The 23437-nt window shown below is 36.6% G+C and overlaps 2 protein-coding genes across 3 annotated transcripts; both read right to left on the bottom strand.

The window, feature by feature from the left end:
• Nucleotides 1–1943: 1943 nt before the first annotated feature.
• Nucleotides 1944–8660, bottom strand: LOC114731806 (uncharacterized). The gene is made up of 3 exons (XM_028919062.1): nucleotides 8412–8660; nucleotides 3278–3383; nucleotides 1944–2093 (listed from the first exon to the last, which is right to left on the bottom strand). The coding sequence occupies exons 1-3, from the start codon at nucleotides 8645–8647 to the stop codon at nucleotides 2073–2075; spliced, it is 363 nt and encodes a 120-aa protein (XP_028774895.1). The 5' UTR covers nucleotides 8648–8660; the 3' UTR covers nucleotides 1944–2072.
• LOC114731805 (uncharacterized) lies at nucleotides 6616–8009 on the bottom strand. 2 transcript variants are annotated; one of them, XM_028919061.1, is made up of 2 exons: nucleotides 7017–8009; nucleotides 6616–6696 (listed from the first exon to the last, which is right to left on the bottom strand). In XM_028919061.1, exons 1-2 carry the CDS (start codon nucleotides 7957–7959, stop codon nucleotides 6662–6664), a joined length of 978 nt encoding a protein of 325 aa, XP_028774894.1. In that variant the 5' UTR covers nucleotides 7960–8009; the 3' UTR covers nucleotides 6616–6661. The 2 variants fall into 2 exon arrangements, with proteins under 2 accessions (XP_028774894.1, XP_028774893.1); XM_028919060.1 differs by lacking the exon at nucleotides 6616–6696 and adding an exon at nucleotides 6778–6851 and having other exon boundaries at nucleotides 6883–8009.
• Nucleotides 8661–23437: the final 14777 nt, after the last annotated feature.

Here is a 23437-nt window from a genome sequence, read left to right on the forward strand (position 1 = left end):
CTCTGACACTTATCACAAGACTTGCAAAAAGAATAAGCATCCTTAAATAGAGAAGGCCAATAAAAACCACACTCTAAAACCCTCCTAGTAGTCCTATTGGCACTAAAATGCCCCCCACAAGATAAAGAATGTGCAAAGGTAAGGATAGAGTGGATCTCATTATTTGGAACACAGCGTCTAATGATCTGGTCACTGCATTGCTTCCACAGGATTAGAGCATCCCAGATATAGTATCTTGCCTCCTTCTTCAGCTTATCAATCTGAAATTTAGACATAGAAGGAGGTATAAGGTCAGTGACAAGATAATTAACTATATTAGAGTACCAAGGCTCATGAACAGCCAAGGCAAAAAGTGCAGAATCAGGAAATAAGTCAATGACAAGATTAGAAGAGTCAACTCCCTGTGTGCCTTCAGGTAACCGGCTAAGGTGGTTAGCTACATGATTCTCCGCTCCGGCTCTATCTCTAATCTCGATATCAAACTCCTGTAGCAGCAAAGCCCATCTCAGTAGTCTAGGTTTAGACTGAGGCTTCTTAAATAGGTACCGAACCGCTGCATAATCTGTAAAAACAACCACTCGAGAGTTTATTAGATATTGTCTAAACTTATCCAAAGCAAAAATAATAGCAAACAGTTCCTTCTCTGTGGTGGTATAATTCACTTGAGCAGAATCAAGCGTCTTGGAGGCATATGTGATGACTCTAGACTGTTTCTCCTCCCTCTGTCCAAGCATGGCACCTACTGCAAAGTTAGAAGCATCACAAGACAACTCAAAATGTAAATTCTAGTTAGGTGCAGTGAGAATAAGAGGTGAAACAAGCATAGATTTCAAAGTGTCAAAAGCATGCCTACACTCATCATCAAATTTAAATTCAACGTCTTTTTTCAACAAGGTAGAAAGAGGCAAAGCAACTTTACTAAAATCCTTAATAAAGCGCCGATAAAAACCTGCATGCCCTAAGAAAGACCTCAAATCCTTTAAACAAGTAGGATAAGGAAGGAATGAAATAACTTCAATTTTGGCCCTATCAACCTCAATCCCCTTTTTAGAGATGAGGTGACCTAAGACTATCCCTCTATCAACCATGAAATGACACTTTTCAAAGTTTAAAACCAATTCCTTATCGATACACCTCTCAAGAGCCTGCTCTAGGCTATTCAAGCACTCATCAAAACTCTCACAGTAAACAGTGAAGTCATCCATAAAAACCTCCATGTTCTGCTCTAGAAGATCACTAAATATCGCCATCATGCACCTTTGAAAGGTGCCTGGAGCGTTACACAACCCAAATGGCATCCTTCGATAAGCAAAGGTACCAAAAGGGCATGTGAAGGTAGTCTTGTCCTGATCTTCAGGAGTGATAGGCACCTGAAAATAGCCAGAAAAACCGTCAAGAAAACAATAGTGAGACTTTCCTGAAATTCTCTCCAACATCTGATCTATGAAAGGTAATGGAAAGTGGTCCTTTCTCGTAGCATCATTCAACTTCCTATAGTCTATACACACTCTCAAAGCATTTTGAACTCTAGTTGGAATCAGTTCATCATTTTCATTTCTCACTACTGTGATACCGCTCTTCTTTGGTACTACCTGTACCGGACTTACCCACTCGCTATCTGATATGGGATTGATGATCCCAGTACTCAACAACTTTGAGACTTCTTTCTTAACCACATCCAGAATGAGAGGATTCAATCTCCTCTATGGTTGCCTAACTGGCTTGGACCCTTCATTCAAAAGGATCCTGTGTGTGCAAACTGATGGATTAATTCCTGGAATATCCCCTAAAGACCATCCTATAGCCCCCTTATGACTCTTCAACACAGAAATCAATCTTTCTTCTTCAGAACTATTCAAAGAACTAGAAATAATAACAGGCAATTTAGAATCAGCAGCAAGAAAGACATATTTCAAATTAAGGGGAGGGGTTTCAGCTCTAAATCAGGAGGTTGCACAATAGAAGGAACTAATTCTTTTATGTTAAGTGCATTCAATGCAAGCGGCATGTCCATATGGCTTGGGGAAGGAGATATAAGCTCATCATGATGTGTATGTCCTCCACTTCCCAACTCAGTGCCATTCTTGGATGACCTACAAAAAGAAGGATCGGTATCAATTTTATCAACAGAAACATCAAGTAAATCACAAGAAAGAGTGGGATTAGAAGTGACTAAGTCAGTAGCAAGCTTGTTGCTAGCCTCTTCTAATGTTCCAGCACCACTTAAAGGAGAAGCTACCAGTGTAGCTTGTGTAATAGCTCCTTTATCATCAGTACCTACAGAATCAACAAACTCGCCTTTCTCAAGGCTATCATCAAGTGTAATGTTCAAGGCAGAATCACAGTTAAGACAAGATGATGCATCAAAATCATGAGAAATGGAAAGGAGGTGATCAACTTCTAAACAGTTAACACACACCACGTCACCCTAACATGAGCAAAAAGAAGAAGAATGAGGGGTAGATAAATAAGTAAATGCATCATCATGCTCAACAATCTCACCATACCAGTCATGTTCATGCATCTCAGATTCATGTGAATCATCAACATCATCAACAGCACAATCAATCAAATTAACACCCAAGTAAGAGCAATCTGCATAACCTTGACTCATAGCATCAGAAATGTTGAAGGTAATCTGTTGGTCCCCAAAGCCCATGGTAATGACCCCGTCTTTCACATTAATTATGGTTTGGACTGTTCTAAGAAAAGGTCTTCCTAGAATCAAAGTGCTATCGGCTTTAATCTCATCAGTCATATCTAGCACATAAAAGTCAGCTGGGAACACAAGACCCTTCACTTGCACAAGAACGTCCTCAAGAAAGCCCTTAGGATGTTTCACAGTCCTATCAGCTAGACCTAGCACAACACTGGTGTCTTTCAAGGCATGGATACCTAAACTCTCGTAGATAGAGGTAGGCATAACATTTATGGCTGCACCTAAGTCTAGTAAGGCATGTGAAATGTTTGTTTTGCCTATAGTACAGGGAATAGTGTAGGAACCTGGGTCTTTACACTTAATAGGTAGCTGTGGCTTGAAGATAGCACTAACACTAGACCCTAGTTGGATTCTCTCACTATGCCTATACTTCCTCTTGTTTGTACATAGATCTTTCAGAAACTTAGCACACTTAGGCATCTTCTTAATCAAATCAAGTAATGGCACATTAACCTCAAGTTTGCTAAACATTTCAAAAAGCTCATCATTATCTTTCTTTTCAACAACTTTCTTACTCATGAGATATGAATGAGGAAAAGGCAAGTCAGAAATGTTTACCTCATCACCTTTGGAAGATGATCCTTTCTCTATTGGCCCTTTGGATTGAATGGAGGTCTCTTGAGTAGTCTTGAGAATGTCTTGAGTGGTTTTAGAAGGAGCAGACTTATCAGAAAGAACTGAATATTTCTGTATCTTATTCCACTGATTGCTATATTACATAAATAGGGATCAGATTTCTTACAGAGGGCATGAAATCTGATCATATTAAATGGAAATAATAATGGGTAATAATGGGTAATCAATCTATATTTAATACCCATGATTCTAGGTCTACAAATAAGGAAAGAGCATATAATTAGTGATAAGATTCTAACGGCTAGGAAATCTGTTGCAATCAATTCTTCGATTCTAACACTCCCCCTCAAGCTGGAGAGTAAATATCTAGCATCCCCAGCTTGCTTCGAAGATTTTCAAACTGGACTCTAGCTAGGGGTTTTGTCATTATATCAGCAATTTGGCTTGATGACCTGATGTAAGACAAATTTATGATGCCCTCTTCTACTTTCTCTTTAATGAAGTGTCTGTCAATTTCCACATGTTTGGTTCTATCATGATAGACGGGATTCTTGGTCATTTCTATACTCGCCTTGTTGTCACACCATAAATGTAATGGTCCTTCATAGGTGATTTTCAGTTCCTTTAAGAGTCTAGTGATCCATATCCCTTCACATACACCAAGGGCTACAGCTCTCAACTCTGACTCAGCACTGCTTCTTGACACCACATGCTGTTTCTTGCTTCTCCATGTTACCAAGTTGCCCCACACATAGGTACAATATCCTGTAGTGGACCTCCTATTCTCTAGGGATCTTCCATGGTCAGCATCTGTGTAAACTTCTATGTTTCTCTTCCTGTTCTTTTCAAAGAAGATACCCTTTCCTGGATTGAGTTTTAGGTAGCTTAGAATTCTGAGAACTGCATCCATGTGTTCTTCTTGGGGTTGGTGCATGAATTGACTAACTACTCCTACTGCATAACTTATGTCCGGACGTGTATGGGTCAAGTAGATTAGTTTCCCTACTAGTCTCCTGTATTTTTCAGAGTCAACTGGAGTAGCATTTAACTTGACTTCTAAATTGCACGAGGTTTCCATCGGGGTGTCGCTTGGTGCAGCTCCAAGCATTCCTGTTTCGTAGAGAAGGTCCAGTGTATATTTCCGTTGGGATACATTAATTCCTTTCTTAGTTCTAGCCACTTCTATGCCTAGGAAGTATCTCATTTGCCCAAGGTCTTTTACTTGGAATTCATTTGCAAGAGCCTTCTTTAGGGATCCTATTGACTCTTCATCGTTCCCTGTGATCACAATGTCATCCACGTAGACAATAAGGATGGTGACCCCTTTATTTCTGTGTCTTACGAATAGGGTGTGATCAGCTTGGCCTTGTGAGTATCCAATCCTTCTCAACGCCTTTGCAAATCTGTCAAACCAAGCCCTTGGGGATTTTTTTAGCCCATATAGAGCTTTTCTGAGTTTGCACACTTTAGTGGCATTTTCAGGTCTTTGTACCCCTTCTCCATAAACACTTCCTCCTCCAAGTCTCCATTTAGGAAGGCATTCTTCACGTCTAGTTGATGTAGAGGCCAGTCCAGATTGGCAGCCACCGAGAGTAGGATTTTGATAGAGTTGAATTTGGCTACTGGAGCAAAGGTTTCTTGATAGTCTATTCCATAGGTCTGGGTGTACCCTTTTGCTACTAGCCTGGCCTTATACTTGTTCAGGCTTCCGTCAGGGTTGTACTTTGGAGTGAACACCCACTTGCATCCCACTACCTTCTTTCCTGGTGGTAATGTGGTGATATCCCACGTCCGGTTTTCATTAAGGGCTCTCAGTTCTTCTTCCATAGCTTTTCTCCATCCCTGGCTAGCCATAGCTTGCTGGAAAGTTTTGGTGTCTTTACCTGCGCACTGTTAGCAATAAAGTTTTGCATTCTGGTTGACAAATTACCATAAGAAACAAACCTTTGGATGGGATGTTGGGTGCAGGATCTGACTCCCTTTCTTAGGGCGATTGGCCATCCCATTTCTTCAAGATCTGACCTTGGATTGGAGTCATGGTCATGCCTTGTAGTGGGAGAGTTTTCTTCTAATTCTCCATTAGAGTAATTGTTGTTATTTAATTCTTGATTCTCAAGAGTATGTTCATCTTCGTTGTGGTTGTGGTTTGAGTTTTGTGAAGTTTCATTACTGTCTTGAGGTGCTTCTACTGTATCAGATATTGTTTCAATTCTGTTTGGTATTTCTTCTAGTGTTGTTTCAAGTCTGGTTGTCGATATTTTAGGTCTGTTTGTTGTCTTTTCAGGTCTGTTTGGTGTTGCTGATATTGTTTCAGGTCTGTTTGGTGTCTCTTCAGTTCTGTTGGGTGTCACTGGTTCTTGGATTAGCCATTCTGCAGCTCCATAGTTCTCCCCCTGAATGGGTAATTTAGGGTAATAAGCATCATCTTCATAAAACACAACATTCTTTATGATGTGGACCGTTTTGGTAGAGGGAGAGTAGCATTTATATCCCTTTTGGGTTGGAGAGTAGCCTAGGAAATGCATTTTTCGGCCCTAGAGTTGAGTTTGCCTTCATTTCTGTACACAAACACAACACACCCAAAAATTTTAGGAGGTAACTGATTTATTAGAGGAGAATTTGGGTGATGTTCAAGTAATTTTTGTACTGGTGTTTTAAAGTCTATGACTTTGGAGGGTACTCTATTTATGAGATAAGCTGATGTTAATACTGCATCTCCCCAAAACAGATTGGGGACATTTTTTTCTAACATAATAGCACGGGTTACCTCTTAAGATATGCCTATTTTTCCTTTCAGCCACTCCATTTTGCTGTGGGGTATAGACACATGATGTTTGGTGATGTATTCCTTGTTGTTCGAGAAACTCTTTGAAGGCCTTGCTTAAATATTCTTTTGCATTATCACTTCTAAGAACTTTGATTGTGGTTTGAAATTGATTTTTCACAAACATAAAAATTTTTTTGAATGTTTCGAAAACCTCAGATTTTTCCTTTAATAAAAAGATCCAAGTCATTCGTGTGTGATCATCAATAAAAGTAACAAACCAGCGAGCATTAGAGAGGGTCCTTGTCTTAGCTGGACCCCATATGTCACTATGAATAAGTGTGAAGGGGGCAGTGGGTCTGTATGGTTGTTTTGAGTAGGTGGTTCTGGTTTGTTTGGCAAATTGACAAGTATCACAGGTAAGAGAAATAGAGCTTTCTTTATTAAAGAGATGTGGAAACAAGTGCTTCATATAATCAAAGCTAGGGTGGCCTAACCTATGATGCCACAGTAAAATATCTCTATTTTGTGTGTTGTGGCTAACCATAGCTTGGTGTGTTTCCTTATTGTTCTTGTGGAAGTAGTAAAGTCCATCCCACTCTTTAGCCTTGCCAATCATCCTCCCCGAGGCTAAATCCTGAAAAATACAGCCACTGTCATCAAATAGGACATGACAAATCTGACCTTTGGTCAGTTTGCTTACAGAAATGAGATTGCAAGTGAGCTCTGGCACATATAACACATTATGTATGGTCAAGTAGTCAGTTAATTCAACAGTTCCTAATCCACACACTTTAGCACTAATTCCATTTGCTACTTTTACTTTCAAGTTTTCATGACAGAGTTTAATATTGCTAAACAGAGATTTGTTACCAGTCATGTGATCTGAGGCCCCAGAATCAACAATCCATACATCATCACTAGTCACCATAGCATTTAGGGCAATTATAGAGTTACCTGATTTTACTAGGTTAACATTTGGAGTACTGGTCTGTTTTTCCAGAATTCGCCTCAATAGCTGAACCTCTTCTGGACTTAATTTCTCTTCCTCTTCCTCCTTCTTCTCTGTATGGTAGCTTTTTCTTTCATTTCTTTGTCTGCTGTTCAGATTGGAAGGTTTCCCATGCAGCTTCCAGCAAATCTCCTTGGTGTGACCTCTTTTGTTACAGTGTTCACACCATTTGTCACCTTTTCGTTTCTGGTCTGTGGTGTTTCCACTTTTGACAGCCATTGCAGAAGCTTCATTTTGGGTCACTGGAGTTTGAGTGAGTTGTTTTCTGCTTTCCTCACATTTCACCATATTAAAGGCTTCGAAAAGTGAGGGTATGGGCTTAAGACCCATGATTCTGCCCCTTACTTCTTCAAATGTGTCATTGAGTCCTAACAAGAACTCATAGGTTCTCTCTGTTTCAACTAGCTTTTTGTAATACTGAGTATCATCTAAACATTTCCATGAGTGAACTTCAAACAAATCTAATTGTTGCCATATTCTCATAAGAGAGCTATAGTATTGGGTTACCGTTAAAGTACCTTGTTTGAGTTCTCTAAGTTGTTTCTTTAGTTGAAACAGTGCTGCAGTGTTGTCCATAGAAGAATAGGTTCGTTTGGCTGCATTCCATATTTCCTGGGCTGTCTGCGCTAATAGGTAGCCTTCACTGATTTCCAGTGTCATGGAATTGCACAGCCAGGTCATCACTTGATTGTTCTCGGCAAACCAAGTATCAAATTTTGGATCATCCGAGGCTGGTTGTGGTGCCTGACCATTGATATACTTCTCTTTGCGTCTTCCGCGGAGGTACATTAGGACACTTTGTGACCACTGGAGGTAGTTACTTCCGTTGAGCTTGTGCGCTATCACGGTTTGTTGATTTTCATTTGCAGCGGTGAGTTCTGGGGCCATGGTTGCTCCCTGGAGGGTCGTGTTCGTCTCAGTGGACGTTGGGTTGGAGTGAGTCGATTTCGACTCACTGGTTGGAGATGATCCGGCCATTAGGGCGATCGAATTTGGCCCTTTCTGTGCCTGGCTCGGTTGACGTCCAGAGAGGAGTAGTGGGAACTCATCACTGTTCATTTTCTCTTTCCGAAAGCTCTGATACCATATCGGAAAGAACTGAATATTTCTGTATCTTATTCCACTGATTGCTATATTACATAAATAGGGATCAGATTTCTTATAGAGGGCATGAAATCTGATCATATTAAATGGAAATAATAATAGGTAATAATGGGTAATCAATCTATATTTAATACCCATGATTCTAGGTCTACAAATAAGGAAAGAGCATATAATTAGTGATAAGATTCTAACGGCTAGGAAATCTGTTGCAATTAATTCTTCGATTCTAACAAGACTCAACTTCTATCTCTTTGTCAACCGGTTCTTCACCCTCTTCATCATCTTTGAATTGCACTGTCTTAGCACCAATTTCCTTACCTCTTCTCAATGTAATTGCATTCAAAGATTTAGGATTTATCACCGTGTTGGAAGACATTGAACCACTAGCCTTAGCTTGCTGTTCACTCATACCATTTGACAACTTAGTGACATAAGAAGTCAAATTAGAGGTTCTAGTTTCCCATTGCTCCATCCTATTCTCTAGGGTTGCAAATCTAGCTTCAGATTTAGCTTCAGACTTAGATATGTGCTTAGTCATTGCCTCGATGCCCTTGAGTATCCGAGAGAACCGCTCATCATCCTTAGACTGTGATTGCTGTGGGGTAGACATGGCTCTAGAAGATTCTCCTTATAACCCTCCATAGTAAGATTGCCATTGAGGAACCATATTCCCTTGAAACCCCTCTTGAACCTGCCTATTGTCACCTCCTCCCCATCAGAAATTTGGATGAGCTTTCCATCCTTCATTATATGTGTTTGAGTATGGGTTCCATTGCTTAGATTGATTGACCCTTCCTTGATACATGGCGGAAACTTCCTCATATCTATGAGGGCAAGCAGTAGAGATGTGCATAACAGAGTTACAATGCTCACAACTAGGTGCAGTCATCTTTATGGAATTAGGATTCCGAGTGTCAGTAGGGGGAGTATGAGATGCAAGCTTATTCAACTGTGTAGTCAAAGCAGCAATTTGAGAAGTGAATATGTCCAATTGAGGAATGTGGACTGAAGAAGGATTAGCATGCATTGCATTGACATTTTTAGACTCCCTGATGCTATACTGTTGATGGTTCAATGCCATTTTCTTGATAAGTTCTCATGCCTCCTCAGCAGTTAAATCAATGAGAGAACCCCCAAAAGCAGCATCCAACATCCCCTTATCTTGGGTCTTAAGTCCATCATAAAAGTATTGGACTAACTGCTCATCTGGAATCTGATGGTGTGGACATCTAGAAAGCAAATCCTGAAAACGGTTCCAGTAGTCATAAAGTGACTCATCATAGTCTTGCTTCGCAGAGTAGATCTCTTTTCTCAATGTGGAAGTCCGGGAAGCAGGGAAATACTTCTCCAAGAATGCTTTTCTGAGGTTGTTCCAGTTATGGTAGGCATCTGCCATATGCCTAGGCAAGCTCGTGTACCATTCTCGCGCTTTGCCCTCCAGAGACAAGTGGAATACCTTCCAAAGAACCTCATCCAGATTAGCTCCAACCGGCTTCATGCTAGCGCATACCATAGAGAGAGATTTCAGATGATTGTACGGGTCCTCACCTGTCAAACCATAGAATTTAGGCAAAGAATTAAGCAGCGGACCTTTAATCTCAAAATTAACATCAACATTAGGGCATGCAACATTAAAAGGATCATAATTTGCATCAGAAGTAGTGGCTTCCCTAATGGTTCTTCTTCTAGGGTTATCTCCATTATTCTCTCCTACTCTATCATGCTCCCCATTATGTCCATTGCCCCCTCTGTCATTACCACTATTGTTGTTACCATTAGGATTATTAACGGTTTCCATTATGTCACCTAAGTCAACCACCAAATCTAGATCAGTTAAATTGTCTAGTTCAACCTCACTAGTCCTTTCTACCCTTTGGTCTTGTCTAACTTCCCTTAAAGAACTTTGAAGCTCAAGATTGGAAGGAACTAGGGTTTTAGACTTACCCTTTATTGGCATAAACAATCAATCAACCAGAAGCAATTAAGCAAAAGAAAACAGATGAATGCAATGCAATGAAAGTGTATGTGTATGAGAATGAAAAATGCAATGAATGAAAAATCAAGATATTTAGTTGTGTTTTTTATTTTTTTTTTCTATACAAAGGAAAGAAATGCTATGAAAAATCAAAAGAAACAAATGCAAACTAGTAAAGAAAATGCAAAAACTGAGAAAAATGAAAACTAAGAAGGCTCAACAAATGAACCCCAATCAAGGCTACTTGACACTTAATTACTAGGAACCAATTTCTTGGCTCCCCGACAACGGCGCCACTTGAAGTTAACTGCCCTTAATTTGTTGCTTTGGGGTTACTCCAAAAATTAACCGAATTAATACAATATAGTGCACAATCCGGGTCGTATTCACTTTGAGGAGCCGAAAATGAAATTAAATCCTAGTAAATAAATGCAAGTAACCTAAACTATAAAAAGAGATTTTTTTATTTTGAAAAACTGTTAATTAAATACTACGAATCAAATTGAAATTAAAATACTTTTTTTTGTTTTTATATAAAAGTGATTAAAATGAATGAAGATTAAAGAAATGAAAATGAGACACACAAGTAACAATGATAATAATCAATCCTCCAATTCAACAACACAGGCAATCATCACTCTAAAAGATGTGAGAGTTAAAAACAATGAATTAAGAATTATAATTAAGCTTTTAATCCAACAACCAAGCCACCTCGAGTTGTCACAAAATATTTTCCTAAAATTCCAACTTACTAACTACAACCAGAATAGTAAAATGGGATTAAGGATGCTAAAAACCAATGCTTAATTAGAACTCTTAAATCTAAAATAACATAATTAAAGCTAGTAAGAGACAATAGGATCCAAAATTCCAAGCCAACTTAGAAAATCACAATATATTAACTCCAAAATCAAGACGAATGTCATAACCACAACATTATAATTGAAATCAAAGCTATAAACAGCCCAATGTCAAATGCTAAGCAATAATTCAGTCACAATAATCTCCAAAGATAATTAGATTTAACAATACAAAATTTTCCAATAATTAGAATGACTATCCTAAGATCTAGGAATTGTTAAACAATTATTAGACAGGAAATTAAAGCAACTAAAACTCCCCTTTGATGATCCGAGCTCCTGCCATTATTGTTGAATTAGAGGATTTCAGAGCTCTAGCCACGCATAGCCATGAAAAATGCCACAATCAATGCTCTTTTGCGGTTTGCCATGGAAGATACGTGACGGAACAGTGCAAAAGATGATTAAGGATGACACCGTGAGCCTCTGTTTTGCTGTTTCACTCCTTTTGGTTCATTGGTTCGTCGAGCTCGTGTCGCCCCTTTTCTGCTCACGTCTCAGTTCAAGCTGTTGTCTCTCTGTTCTGTTGTGCTGCTGGTTCACGTCCCCCGTCGCTGATTCTCTCTGCCACTAGAAAGATTCAACGGAGAAGATGATGAATGGTCCCCTCTCTTCGTTCGCCGCCTCCAGCTCATGGGTCTCTGCTCTATTTTCTTTTTATTTTCTCCGCCGCCCCCAAGCTCGCTAGGCGTCTTGTGTTTTTTTTCCGCTCGTGTGTTTCGCTTCCGGGTCCCCCTGATGATGAATGTAATATTAGATATTAGGGGTGGAGCAAAACGTAGCGTTTTGCTCCCCCCTTTTATTATTTTATTTTATTTTATTTCTTTTTTTTAATTTATTTTTTTCTTTTCTTTTTTTTATTTTTTTATTTTTATTTTTATTTTCAAAATCTTCCAAAAACTTGCAAGCAAAAATTCAAAGATAAGGTAGCATTAATTGTCCTCAAAAATCAATTAGTCACAATTAAACTAAAATATGACAATTTTGCCCCTATAAAATAATAATTCAAAATAAAACATATTAAATCAATTAATCAATCAATTAAGGTCAAAAGGGACTAATTAAGTTGACAAAACCCATATAAAAGATATCAATAATGATTTTAGGTGTTAAGTTGTAAAGAGATGTTGAAGAAGGACTATAAGCTACAAGGAAAGATGGAATGATGCTGAGGTTAGAACTATATTAAGGATAGAGTTATAAATTAAGGACGAAGTTAGAGATTTAACAAATGGAAGTTAAAAGATGAGAAAATTACATAGTTGTTTGAGGTAATACCTTGAAGGGAATAGATATGTAAATGTTGAAGGTTTAAAATGGTAGTTAGGTATTTCTATTGAAGTTAATTTGACATTGGATTGTAGAGTTATAGATTAAAGGTATTTTAGAAATAAGGAAGGATTGATTCAATTGTTAAAGATTAATGATTAAAGGTTATAAATTACCTTGGAGGCATTAGAATGGATTTGGCTTGAAGATAGTCAAGTGTTCATCATAAGAGATCAAATAAATACGATATTAAAATGATAATAATGAATGACTGAATTAAGAATGAGTCTTAGTGGAGAAATTTGGGAATTATTATTGGGTTCTTTTAGACAGGAGCTAAGTATATGCAAAGGTTTAATAAAATAAAATCAATAGCCTTAAGCAAGTAAGAGGAAGATTAAAAGTGTTTTTGAGGCTTCCAGAAGGATGGAGTAAAAGTTATGAAATGGGAAGATATATGCGTGTATGTGTGTGTCGGCCATAAGGTTAACGACGTTGGCTTTTAGTTAATCTTACTTTATTGGGATTGGACTTATGTGATTAAAAGTTCACATAAATGAGTTTTGAATACATGTATGTGTGTAATTGGCTTGTTAGTATTATGTACCTAATTATACATGTATCTATTTTTATTTTTCCACAACCACTTTTATTTATTTAAAACTAAGATATTTACAAAGAAATCCCTCAATTAATGCTCCAAATTGATTTCTCAAATTAACACTTAAAAACCTCCCAAAATTGTATTAATAACTCTCCAAATATTCACAAAAAACTCTTTAAATATGCTAAAAATGGAGAGTTATCACCTAGCTTTTTATCACGGTTAGCGTCTTTCTTCGGTTCAAAGGAGATGATCTCCACGGTGTTCTTGATTTTCATGGCAAGATCCTCTGTAGGCTTCATTTTTTATTCAAGATTAAATGAATATCCAAGGAAAGTTTGAGTGACTTTGAACTCAATCTCATCAACCATATGCAATCCTGATAGGTGCTGTTTTAGACTGTTAATTGAAATATTATTGTGAGAAGGAGGAAATAAAGGTTTTCGGTTTGGTGGTTTTGGTTCAAAATCTCTGGTTGCTGATTTTATTGACTGAAATAAATTGATGGAATAAAAATGAGAAGCACCTAAAGCCAGAAATGGGGTTGCTTCGATCTTCGTTTCAAGATTCATTGTTGTAATGGATTTGTTGGAATTGTTACTCCTTCTGTTGCAAAAATTTTACTAATGGATTTGGCAATCGTTCGCCATTTAGCTTAGCCGCAGGTGCATGAATCGCAAATAGTATAAAGATATCGTTTCCTTAAAGACTAAGGTCAAACAAGTTAAAAATCATAATTGTGTTCATGATTAGGTTATTTTAAAATATTTGAAAAGTGTAATGTTTAAAGGAAAAACTGAATAAAAGTTAAGCAAATTCAATTTAAATGAAAACTAGATTGTAAACTTGACTTCAAGATGGAAATAACCTAGGGTTACTTCTCCCGTTGTACTTCAAAAGATTTAATTAATTCCTCTTTAATTAGTTTCTTAATGCAAAGATGTGCTTGTCTAAAATTCACAAATATTTGATCAAGCCTTTTCAAGTCAAGACCAAATTTTCTTTCTCACGAAAATGCTCAATCTCTTGAAACCCTCAATGAAAATTCATTTAAGATCCAACTGTAATATGACAATGACAGGTTAGTGACTATATCTCTATGTTACTAACAAACCATCCATTCGAACCACAAATTTTAACTCTGGCACCATTTTATCCAAGTTCATTATCAAAATAAGTTTTCTCAAGTCAAATTTAAATAAAGAAAACTTCCCAAATGAAGGCCAAACATTCAGGAACAAGAAGGACAAGATAAAATTAACGTACCTATATAACATTAATAGCTAAAAGAAAGGAGAAATCAAGTCTCAATCCACACAATGGCCGAATATACCCTAGAGCAAAGAGTCTAGCTACTCATAAACCTAAAGAAACCAGAAATGCAGCAAATAATTCGGTCCATATCAGAGTACAACTGAAAAGGCAAATAAAAAAAAAAAGAAAACCAAGTTTGGGGTCTCAAATCTCTTCAAAACACCAAACCCTATCTTCAGTGCCTCCAATCTCCTCTTTTCCAAGCCTCCCTATGCTATTCAAGCCCTTTGAAAACCAAGAATGTTGGCCTCTATTGCGTTTTCCCCTTATATTCAACCATGTTTTTGCATGAGTAACCAAAACACATGGCAACAGTTTTTACTCATTCACTATGGCGAACGTGCGAATTGTAAAATCATGCAGCTTTGGCTATAGCGAATGACACCCTTTGCCAATAGCGAAGGACACAGCAGAGATCCTCCTTACTTTGTTGATAAACTCAATTATTTTTATATATTTTGATATCTTTTATATGGGTTTTGTCAACTTAATTAGTCTTTTTAGCCTTAATTGATTATTAATTGATTTAATATGTTTTATTTTGAATTATTATTTTTTAGGGGCAAAATTGTCATATTTTGGTTTAATTGTGACTAATTGATTTTTGAGGACAATTAATGCTAGCTTATCCTTGAATTTTGTTTGCAGGTTTTTAGAAGATTTAAAATAAAAATTAAAATTAAAAAAAAGAAAAAAAATATAATTAAAAAAATAATTAAAAAAAAGGGAGCAAAACGTTGCGTTTTGCTCCTCACACAACGTTTTGCTCCCCACCCACCTAATAACCCCTAATATCCAATAATTCATCACCTTCGTCCGGAGAGCAACGCACCCGCGAGGAGACAGAGACGCAACAGTGGCGGCGGCGAAAAAGGAAAAAAAAAGGACCAGCCAGCGCGAGGAAGAGAGAACGAAGGACCATAGCTTCACAGCAAATCACTCCTCCAGATTCCATCTTCATTGTTCTTCATGGCTGAACCGAATTGGAATTTTGGTGGAGTTGTGGTGATGGTTAGGAGCAACTAAATCCTTTCAATTCTCTAGAGCAATGGTCATGGTTTGAACTTAGAGCTTCAAAGGGGAGTTTCAACTCTTCTAATCTTTACTTCTTTCATTATAATTGTGATTTCTAGGTCTTAGAATGAATTTTATAATGTTTGAATGGGTTGTGATGATTTATATTTGTATTGAGATTGGCGGTAGTTGTTGGAATCTTTGATTAGCATTTAACATTATGCTGTGATTAGCTTTAATTTCTTTACATTGTACTAGGTCAGACTATGTTTTGAAATTATTTTGAACATTTAGTAGTAATTCAAGGTGGCTTGGTTATTGGACTAAAAATGTTAATTGCTTTTCTTTGATTTTCTTTTTGGCTAATTGTGCTGAAACAGTTTAATTGTGAATAATTAATATGCAAGGTGGCTTGGTGTTGATTATTCTAATTAAACCGAGTCTAGGGGGTGGCCCTTAGAGTCTTTTGAATTTAGCTAACTCTCAAATTAATCGAAGTAATGATAGCCTTAATCATTGTGCTAGAGGATTGCTTTTCCATTTGCTGTCACTTGTTTAATCACTTTGCTTATTTTATTCATATCCATTTTATAAACTAAAAATCCAAAAATTATTTACTCATTTTGCATCCTTTTAAATTTTGCTAATTAGTCAGTTAAAAAGAAAATCAATTCCTTTTCAAGTCAATTCTTTATTTTTGATACTTAGTTTGCTTAGGATTTCAAATAAAGGCTCCTCAAAGTGAAACGGCTCGAGTTTTGCACTATATTGCATTGCTTGGATTTATTTTTGATTGGGAACCCCAAGGCAAACGACAAAGGCTCTCATCAAATGGCGCCGTTGTCGGGGAGCCAAAAAATTGGTTCCCAAGTAACTAAGTGTCAATCTTTGGTTGACTTGGTCCTTGAGCTTTTTAGTTTTTGCATGTAGTTAGTTTTAGCATCTTTAGGTAGTTTGCATTGGTTCATAGTTTTTCATTGCATTTCTTTCATTTGCATCAAAATTTTTCAAAAAATACAACCAAATATCTTGATTTTTCTTTGTTTTGCATATAGATATAGACACTTGCATGCCTTTGCATCATAATGTTGGATCTACATCCAAAATTTGGCAAAAATATGAGTTTTTAAAAAATTCAGTTTGCTGGAACTAAAACTTTTTCGCCCAGAAAATTCTGAAAATTGGTATTCTAAAGATTTTTGGCATTTTAAGCAAGACTAATAGTATGCTATTAGCCGCAACAAATTTTTGCCAAATTCAAACGTTTTCCCTACTTTTTCTAATTTTCTTTCTTTTCTCTGGAATTTTTCCAGATTTTTCTGTTTGTGTGTTTTTGTTTTATTTTTCTGATTTTTCTAGCTTTTTAGGATTGTTTTGAGTTTCTTTAGATTGGCTCTTGTTAGGAATTGATTGTGTGACTCATGGCTGGGTTTAATAGCAATCATGATCTACCCTCACACTCTCACTTTTTTGCAGGAAATAATACATGGAATGAAGCATCTTCTAATTCAACATGTTCTCAAGAGATTGAAGAGTTGTTATAACAGTTGGACTCCTTCCAAGCTCAGCTAGAGTCTCAAATGCCTAACCACATCTATACCCATGATCCCTCTTGGATGAACCATCATCTACATCAATCACCTCACCAACCATACTTCAATCATATATCTCCACCATATACATACCACCAAGAACCACCTCCTTTTCCATATGAATACTACCACCAACCCTCATCCCAATCCAAGTATCATTCTCTTTCCCAATCTCATGAACATCAATTCAATGAACCTGACCCATTTCTTACTATTCCTAAGAAGGATCAGATACGATTTTTAAGAGAAGCTTATGACCGCTTAAATTCATACTATCATGGATTACTTGAAGAAGCACTGATATCTGGAATTTCAAAGGAATCAAAGGAAGAGTTAGAAGAATGTAAGAGTGCATTGGAGAAGATCTTGAGTGATATAGCTCAAATTGAATCTAAGAATGGGAAGGATGAACCAAAGTGCCCAGATTTACTCATACAAGAAGCTGAGATGAAGCAAGAGCATCTACAAACTTATAAGGACTTGTGCCCTACATCAGGTAATATTGATCCTCTTCTTGAGGAGATTGATCCTTATGCTATAACTACTATTCCTGTTGAAGCTATTGATGATGTGAGTGATGATGAGGTGGATGAGGAAATCATAGTTGAATCCCCTCAAATGTTTAAAAATGAAAATTCTCACTTGAACACTTCTAATAGTAGTTGTTTAGTTGATGATGTTACTTGCACTGTCATTGCTTCTTTGTGTGAAGAACATGCTTCTTTTTCTAGTGCTAGATTAGATGGTGCAATTGATTCTGATTTGAACGAACCTCTATCTTGTTCTTGCAATGCCCACACTATATGCATGGATTGCATTGATAACAAGTATGATATACTTGTTGGGTCGCAAAAGCAGAACTTTGGTAAACTGTGTGCATCGCCTTCTAGTACTAAAAGTGCTGACAATATAAAGCATGATATTGATGTGAGTTGCTTGGATGTTAATCCTGTGGAGAAATGTGAATTTGACCATAGCCTTGGAAATTATCTTTCTGGAAATCCCATTGAGTTGCATGCTTCTAATGAGTTAGTAGGGAAAGATTCAAAAATTTTAAAAGACAAAATTGTAAATAAGAATGAATCTTTTCGTCTAATTCTTTCTTGTGACTTGCCTCCTGATTTAAGTAGCTATGTAAATAATAATATTGCATTGCATAATCAAATTCTGCATGAATCTTCTTCTTCTTCCACTCTTTTTTCACCCACCTCTTGTGTTAGTAAAAGTGATGTGATGTACTCCAATAACTGTCAGTTGGATTCTTTATCTTCCGCTTTGCATACACAAGACATTTTTGAAAATATTCCTGATTATTTGATTCCTATAGAAAGGAATCCTATTGACTTTCTTGGGTGTGATATTTACTTGGAAGATTTTGCCACTCAAATATACCTATGCTACTCTAGATCTTTCCAAGTTTTTTTTTTTGGACTAGATACTGCTGCTTGTTCAATGTTTCCCTTGCAGGAACCCTCACCACCAAGGAATGTCAATGGAGAACTGAGCACACTAAAGAGATATATGTTTCTCATCCGGGATGAGAACTTCTCCTACAAGAGTTTGAAGAGATTTCGTTCTAAAGGTTGTCCCTTTCCTTCCTTAACTCTTATCTTTTGAATTACTTGCTTGTTTTGTGAGATAAGTGTGGGGGAGGGACATAGCCAGTAGTAAAAAGGTGTTTGTGTTTGTGTTTTATTGTTTGTTATTAGTTGCATGCAGTACTTTCCCTACCTTGTCCTTGCACATTTTGAGCTTCCAATTGTTCATATATTTACTCTAAGCTTGCATTGAGGATACTGCAAGGATTAAGTGTGGGAGAGTAAGTGTTATGTTTTGTTTTCAAAAAACAAGAAAAAAAAAATTTGCCTTTGGATTTGCTCATGTTTCCTAAGTATTGCTGCTACAATTGCTCTCTTCTCTGCCTTATTGGTTGATTTCTGAATTGCATCGCATGATTTGAGAGTAATTCTTGCTTAGGAATTTTGTTGCTGGTTTCTATGTCCTCTTACTTTCATTTGCCTCAGTGTTCTGCACTGCTATATGGGCGAGTTGCTGTTTTCTCTGTTACTAAATTTTGACTTTTGTAATCCTTGGGCATCTCTTTTAAAATCCTTTTGCACAATGCTTGTGAATGTTGCACTGCTGAGTTTGATTGCATTTGATTTAAGTGATTTTTGTTCTTAGTTAGTTAGCATAGTAGAACGCCTTTAGTGCAGTGTTATTAACTTTGTTTCATAACTTGATCCTTAAGAAGGAAACATCTTGGAAAAAGCCTTGATGGAAGGATTGTTGAGCCATATATTCTTTCTCATCTTGTGTGATTTTCACCTAGTTTTGGTTAACCTCTAGAACTTGTATAGATTCTTTTTCAAAGCTGCATTAATACCTAGATTTGTGAAGATGATAGGGGCATTCATTTCTAAACCTTTACCCAAACACAAACCACTTCATTTAACCTTTGTTCACCCCTTTGAGCCTTCACTTTCATTCTATTCATTTTATTTTTTTATTTTTTTAGCAAGTGTTTTGCATGAGTTACATTTGGATTTTTATTTTGAAAAGTACATTATTAAAGTCTATATCTTTGCCTTCTTGGGTTTGGATGCCAAAAGAAAAAAAAAGAAGAAATAGAAATAGAAAAAGGCAAGAAAGAGAAGAAAATGTTTAGAAAAAGCCGAAGAAAGAAAGTTATAAAAAAAAAAAAAGAGAAAATAAGTTGTAACAAAAGAATAAATTTGAAATAAGGCATTCCATGGTAGTTTGAAGAGCAATGATTTCTGTCTCAAAAGGTTAAAATCTGCACTTTGGTGTTCTTTTATGATTGTACTTAAGCTCACTTTCAGTTGATATTTTATTACTCATGCATTTCACTTGCTAGTTCATTTCATTCATTTGACCTTGCTTTCCAACATTACAACCCTTCAAGTCCCCTTGACCATGAGTCTAAGGTATGTTAGTGGTGGAGATATTAGAATCTCTACAAGCTTATGGTAGGTGCTAATCTAGGTGGATTGAGTGAAATTTTTCCCATTTGAGAGATGAGTGAAACACTTGTACCAGATGTGAGCTCTATTATGTTTCTCTTCTTTTATCCTGCTATGTTTCTTGTATTAATTTCTTTGTACTAAAGTATTCTATGATGTTGATTGATTAGGAATAAAGGTTACTTGAGTTAATTGCACATCCATGCTTAGTCGATTTTATGTTTGCTTGCATTGAGTCTCTTTATTGGATTCTTCTTTACTGATGTTTTGCCCAGGAGTGCAAAAGGCTAAGTGTGGGGGAGTTGTCTTCAGATTCTTCTCCAGTTAGCTTCTAACTTCCTTCCTCCCATCTTCTCAAAGCTTTTAACCACTTCATTTGGACCTTTGATCACAACTTAAAAGTAGTGAAATTCCGAAAAATCTTCTACACTTTTGTCTATGCACAATTTCCTTGGCAAAAGTCTAGATTATGCACAAGTTTATTCTAAAAATAGGAAATGCAATGGAAAAAGTATTGAAATAGCATGAATTTCTGAGAGTTAACAGCAATGTTGGATGGAGAGATTTTTTTTTTGGTCAACCAGATGCTTCTCTTTGCTGTGTAAATGATGTAAAAGTCAGCAATAATACAGTTGATCCAGGTGGAACAGTGATAAGAAGGTAACATCCTGGCTTTGGCAAAGCTCTACATCAATAGAAAACATGTACAAGATTGATGACCATGTTGCTTGTGACTGGCTGTTGGACTGCTTCTGTGATGTATGATTTGGTTGGGAACTGGAGAATGTAATTAAATGTTTCAGTAAGATCCAGAAAGGGTCACTTGCTTGTGCTTAAGAATATTTATGGTCTGCTAGAGCGCAAGAAGAGATCGCTGGTTCATGTATGTTTATCTGCGCTTATGCAAGTCGTGATGTAAGATTTGTTGAAGTTTTAGCCCCAGAAATTGAGGATGAAACTGTGAAGTTTGCTTAGTATCCTGGAATCAAAGGTTGACAAATTACATGCAGAAAGTTCATTTCATTCCCAGATGATCTTTTCTCTCATATAAATAAGAATCAAGTTCTGAATTTGTTTGTTCTATGTAGTTGGAAATGGCCTATAATTGGACATATATCCTACTGACTGGCGTTTGTGTAGAAAGCATGAAGCTCCAACGAGTAACGTGGAGGAAGTGTTTTGCCATTTGCCTCTCCCTTATGTTGTTAGTGAGGAGTTCAAGCTTGGATCGTGGCGCCACCGCACATTGAGTCACATGCTCAACTTCTTGCTGGTTTTCAAGTTCAAAAGGAAACACTCATTTGGGAAGGGGGGGGGGAGATAGAGTGAGTAACTTGGGCATCTCCCTAGAAAGAGGATAATGTAGGTCTCTCTCCAGCAAGAATTTTGGAATAAATTTTTGTTACTCTTCTTCAATTAATATTGTTTGCATGGATATATAGCCCAAAACTAAAATGAAATGAGAACCAAAGAAAATGAGTCGAATGATATGAATTTTCACTATTAACATCTACTTAAAATAATACATATTGTGAAATAGGGAATGAGGAGAACCAAATACATTTTTTTTTTCTAAGTACATGTATCTTTTTATTAGAGGTAAGGCTGTTTGATGTACTGTTAAGTATTAAATATGAGTACCTCTCTCAAATTTAATACCCCATATTTTTAAAATGAACGAAAGATGTATCTATCATATGGGCTAATAGTATAATATAGCCCACTAACTGAATACATGGAACAAGAATGAAAAGCAAATGAAGAACACAAATTCATGCTTGGGCCCCATTATCCATGCTCAGCCCAGCTGACTGACACGCTCCACAGCCCCCCCCCCCACTAGGTAGGGTCCAAAAATGTTTAGGCTACTCATGTTGGGTCAATATGTTAGCCTGCCGTAGCATGTCTTTCAAAATAGTTAAACCTTCTTATAATTTTTCTCTTACAGAATAATAATCCATTCGTATGTGTTTGGTTCTCTTGTGGCTGTCTGAGTTATAGCCTTACCATCATAGTATACGGTGACAGGCTTTGCGTACATTTTCCATCTTCAGATCCTTTAACAAAACCAACCAACTTAATCACTTATGATACAATACTTCCTAAGGCTCTATATTGTGCATCAGTTGATGATTTTGCTACTATGCTTTGTTTGTTTGATTTCTAAGGTACCAAGCCTTCTCCTAGCTTCACCACATAATCTCTTACTAACCTGATTGTGTTAGAACATGCAGCCCAATTTGAATCATAATAGCATTCCACATAATGATAATGGTTTTTCGTCTTGCCTCTGTCATTTCATAGCGTTAAAAGCCATCTATGAAACTCTCCTCATCGGCATCCCTAGCGATATTCTTTGCATATGTCCAATACATCTAAATTCACATACATACATACATATCAATTCTTCCACACCCAATATTTTAACATTTTTTGGATCAAAATAATTCATACTGATTTGTTCAAATCGGTTCTCAACAGAAAAAATACTTTGATCTGAAATGTATAAAAAAAATTAACATCATCATAAAAGTAGAAAATATATACTAGGAAAAGGCATCTTAATCTGGTTTAAATCATCTTCACACAAGTTCCTCCATGCATGCCTTGTAATGTATGCTTTTAAGTCCATCCCATAACAAGAAATACAGTGGTGTTCAATGATGCAAAGAAATGAATTCGACATCATGTGTTAACCAAGAGCTTTAAGACAATAATATATGAGTATTTCCATTTATATACCTCTTTCTTAGTCGAATTCTATGTGAGACTTATTCTTACATTAAATTGGGTTTGCTCTTTGTCACCAGGAAAAAAGAAAAGGTTGGCTTACATTTGACAATCTAACATCTAAAGCCAATACCTTAATTGCCTATGAGAAGCCCTGGCGTGGAGTGTTTCTATGTTTGTGTCCGCACGCACTTGCACTGGTCTTTCGATCTCTCTATTTATCTCTCTCTCTCTCTCTCTCTCTCTACTCATACTCATCTGTCAGATGCATGCATACAAATAACGGGTTGCGTGTTATTTTGTCTTTCGGTTCTCTATGTTTCTTCTCAACATATGAATCCATTAAATAAGTGGGTTCATCACATGATTAGACATGATAATAATCTTTTGCCCAAAAAAACTCACATCAAAATCAACTAATTAAGAATCGTATATCAGTTGGACTTGAATATGTGTCCTTTATTGACCGGCAAAATCTATAAGGTTAATTAGACCTACTAAACCCAATATATATCATGTTCCAAATAGCCGACATTGGTAAAACCAATATAATGGAGGTTGAAAAGTCCCGGTTAGGCATTTTTTTTGACATGGGTCTGGAACAAATGGCATGAAATGACTTTTGTTGTTGATTGAGCTATGAAATCAATGAATGGTGATAAGCCTCCACAACTCGTTCAGTTTTTTAATCTTTCTTTTTAACGGGCGAGGCAGGATAACTCATTAAATAATAATAATAATTGTCAAGTCGAGGCCTTAGAATTTATCCTCAATAGTGGATTATAAAAGTAAGAAAAAGAAACAGAAATAAGGGTTAAAATATAACTTAGTTAAAAGATTGTTACCTATTTTGTCCAAATACTTACCTTAGGGACTAAATCTTGTCTTAAATTTTATTTTTTTAAAAAAAGATTGTTTTC

Source organism: Neltuma alba, unplaced genomic scaffold (assembly GCF_004799145.2).
Source record: "Neltuma alba isolate B1F8T4 unplaced genomic scaffold, ASM479914v2 tig00012846_pilon, whole genome shotgun sequence".
NCBI lineage: Eukaryota > Viridiplantae > Streptophyta > Magnoliopsida > Fabales > Fabaceae > Neltuma > Neltuma alba.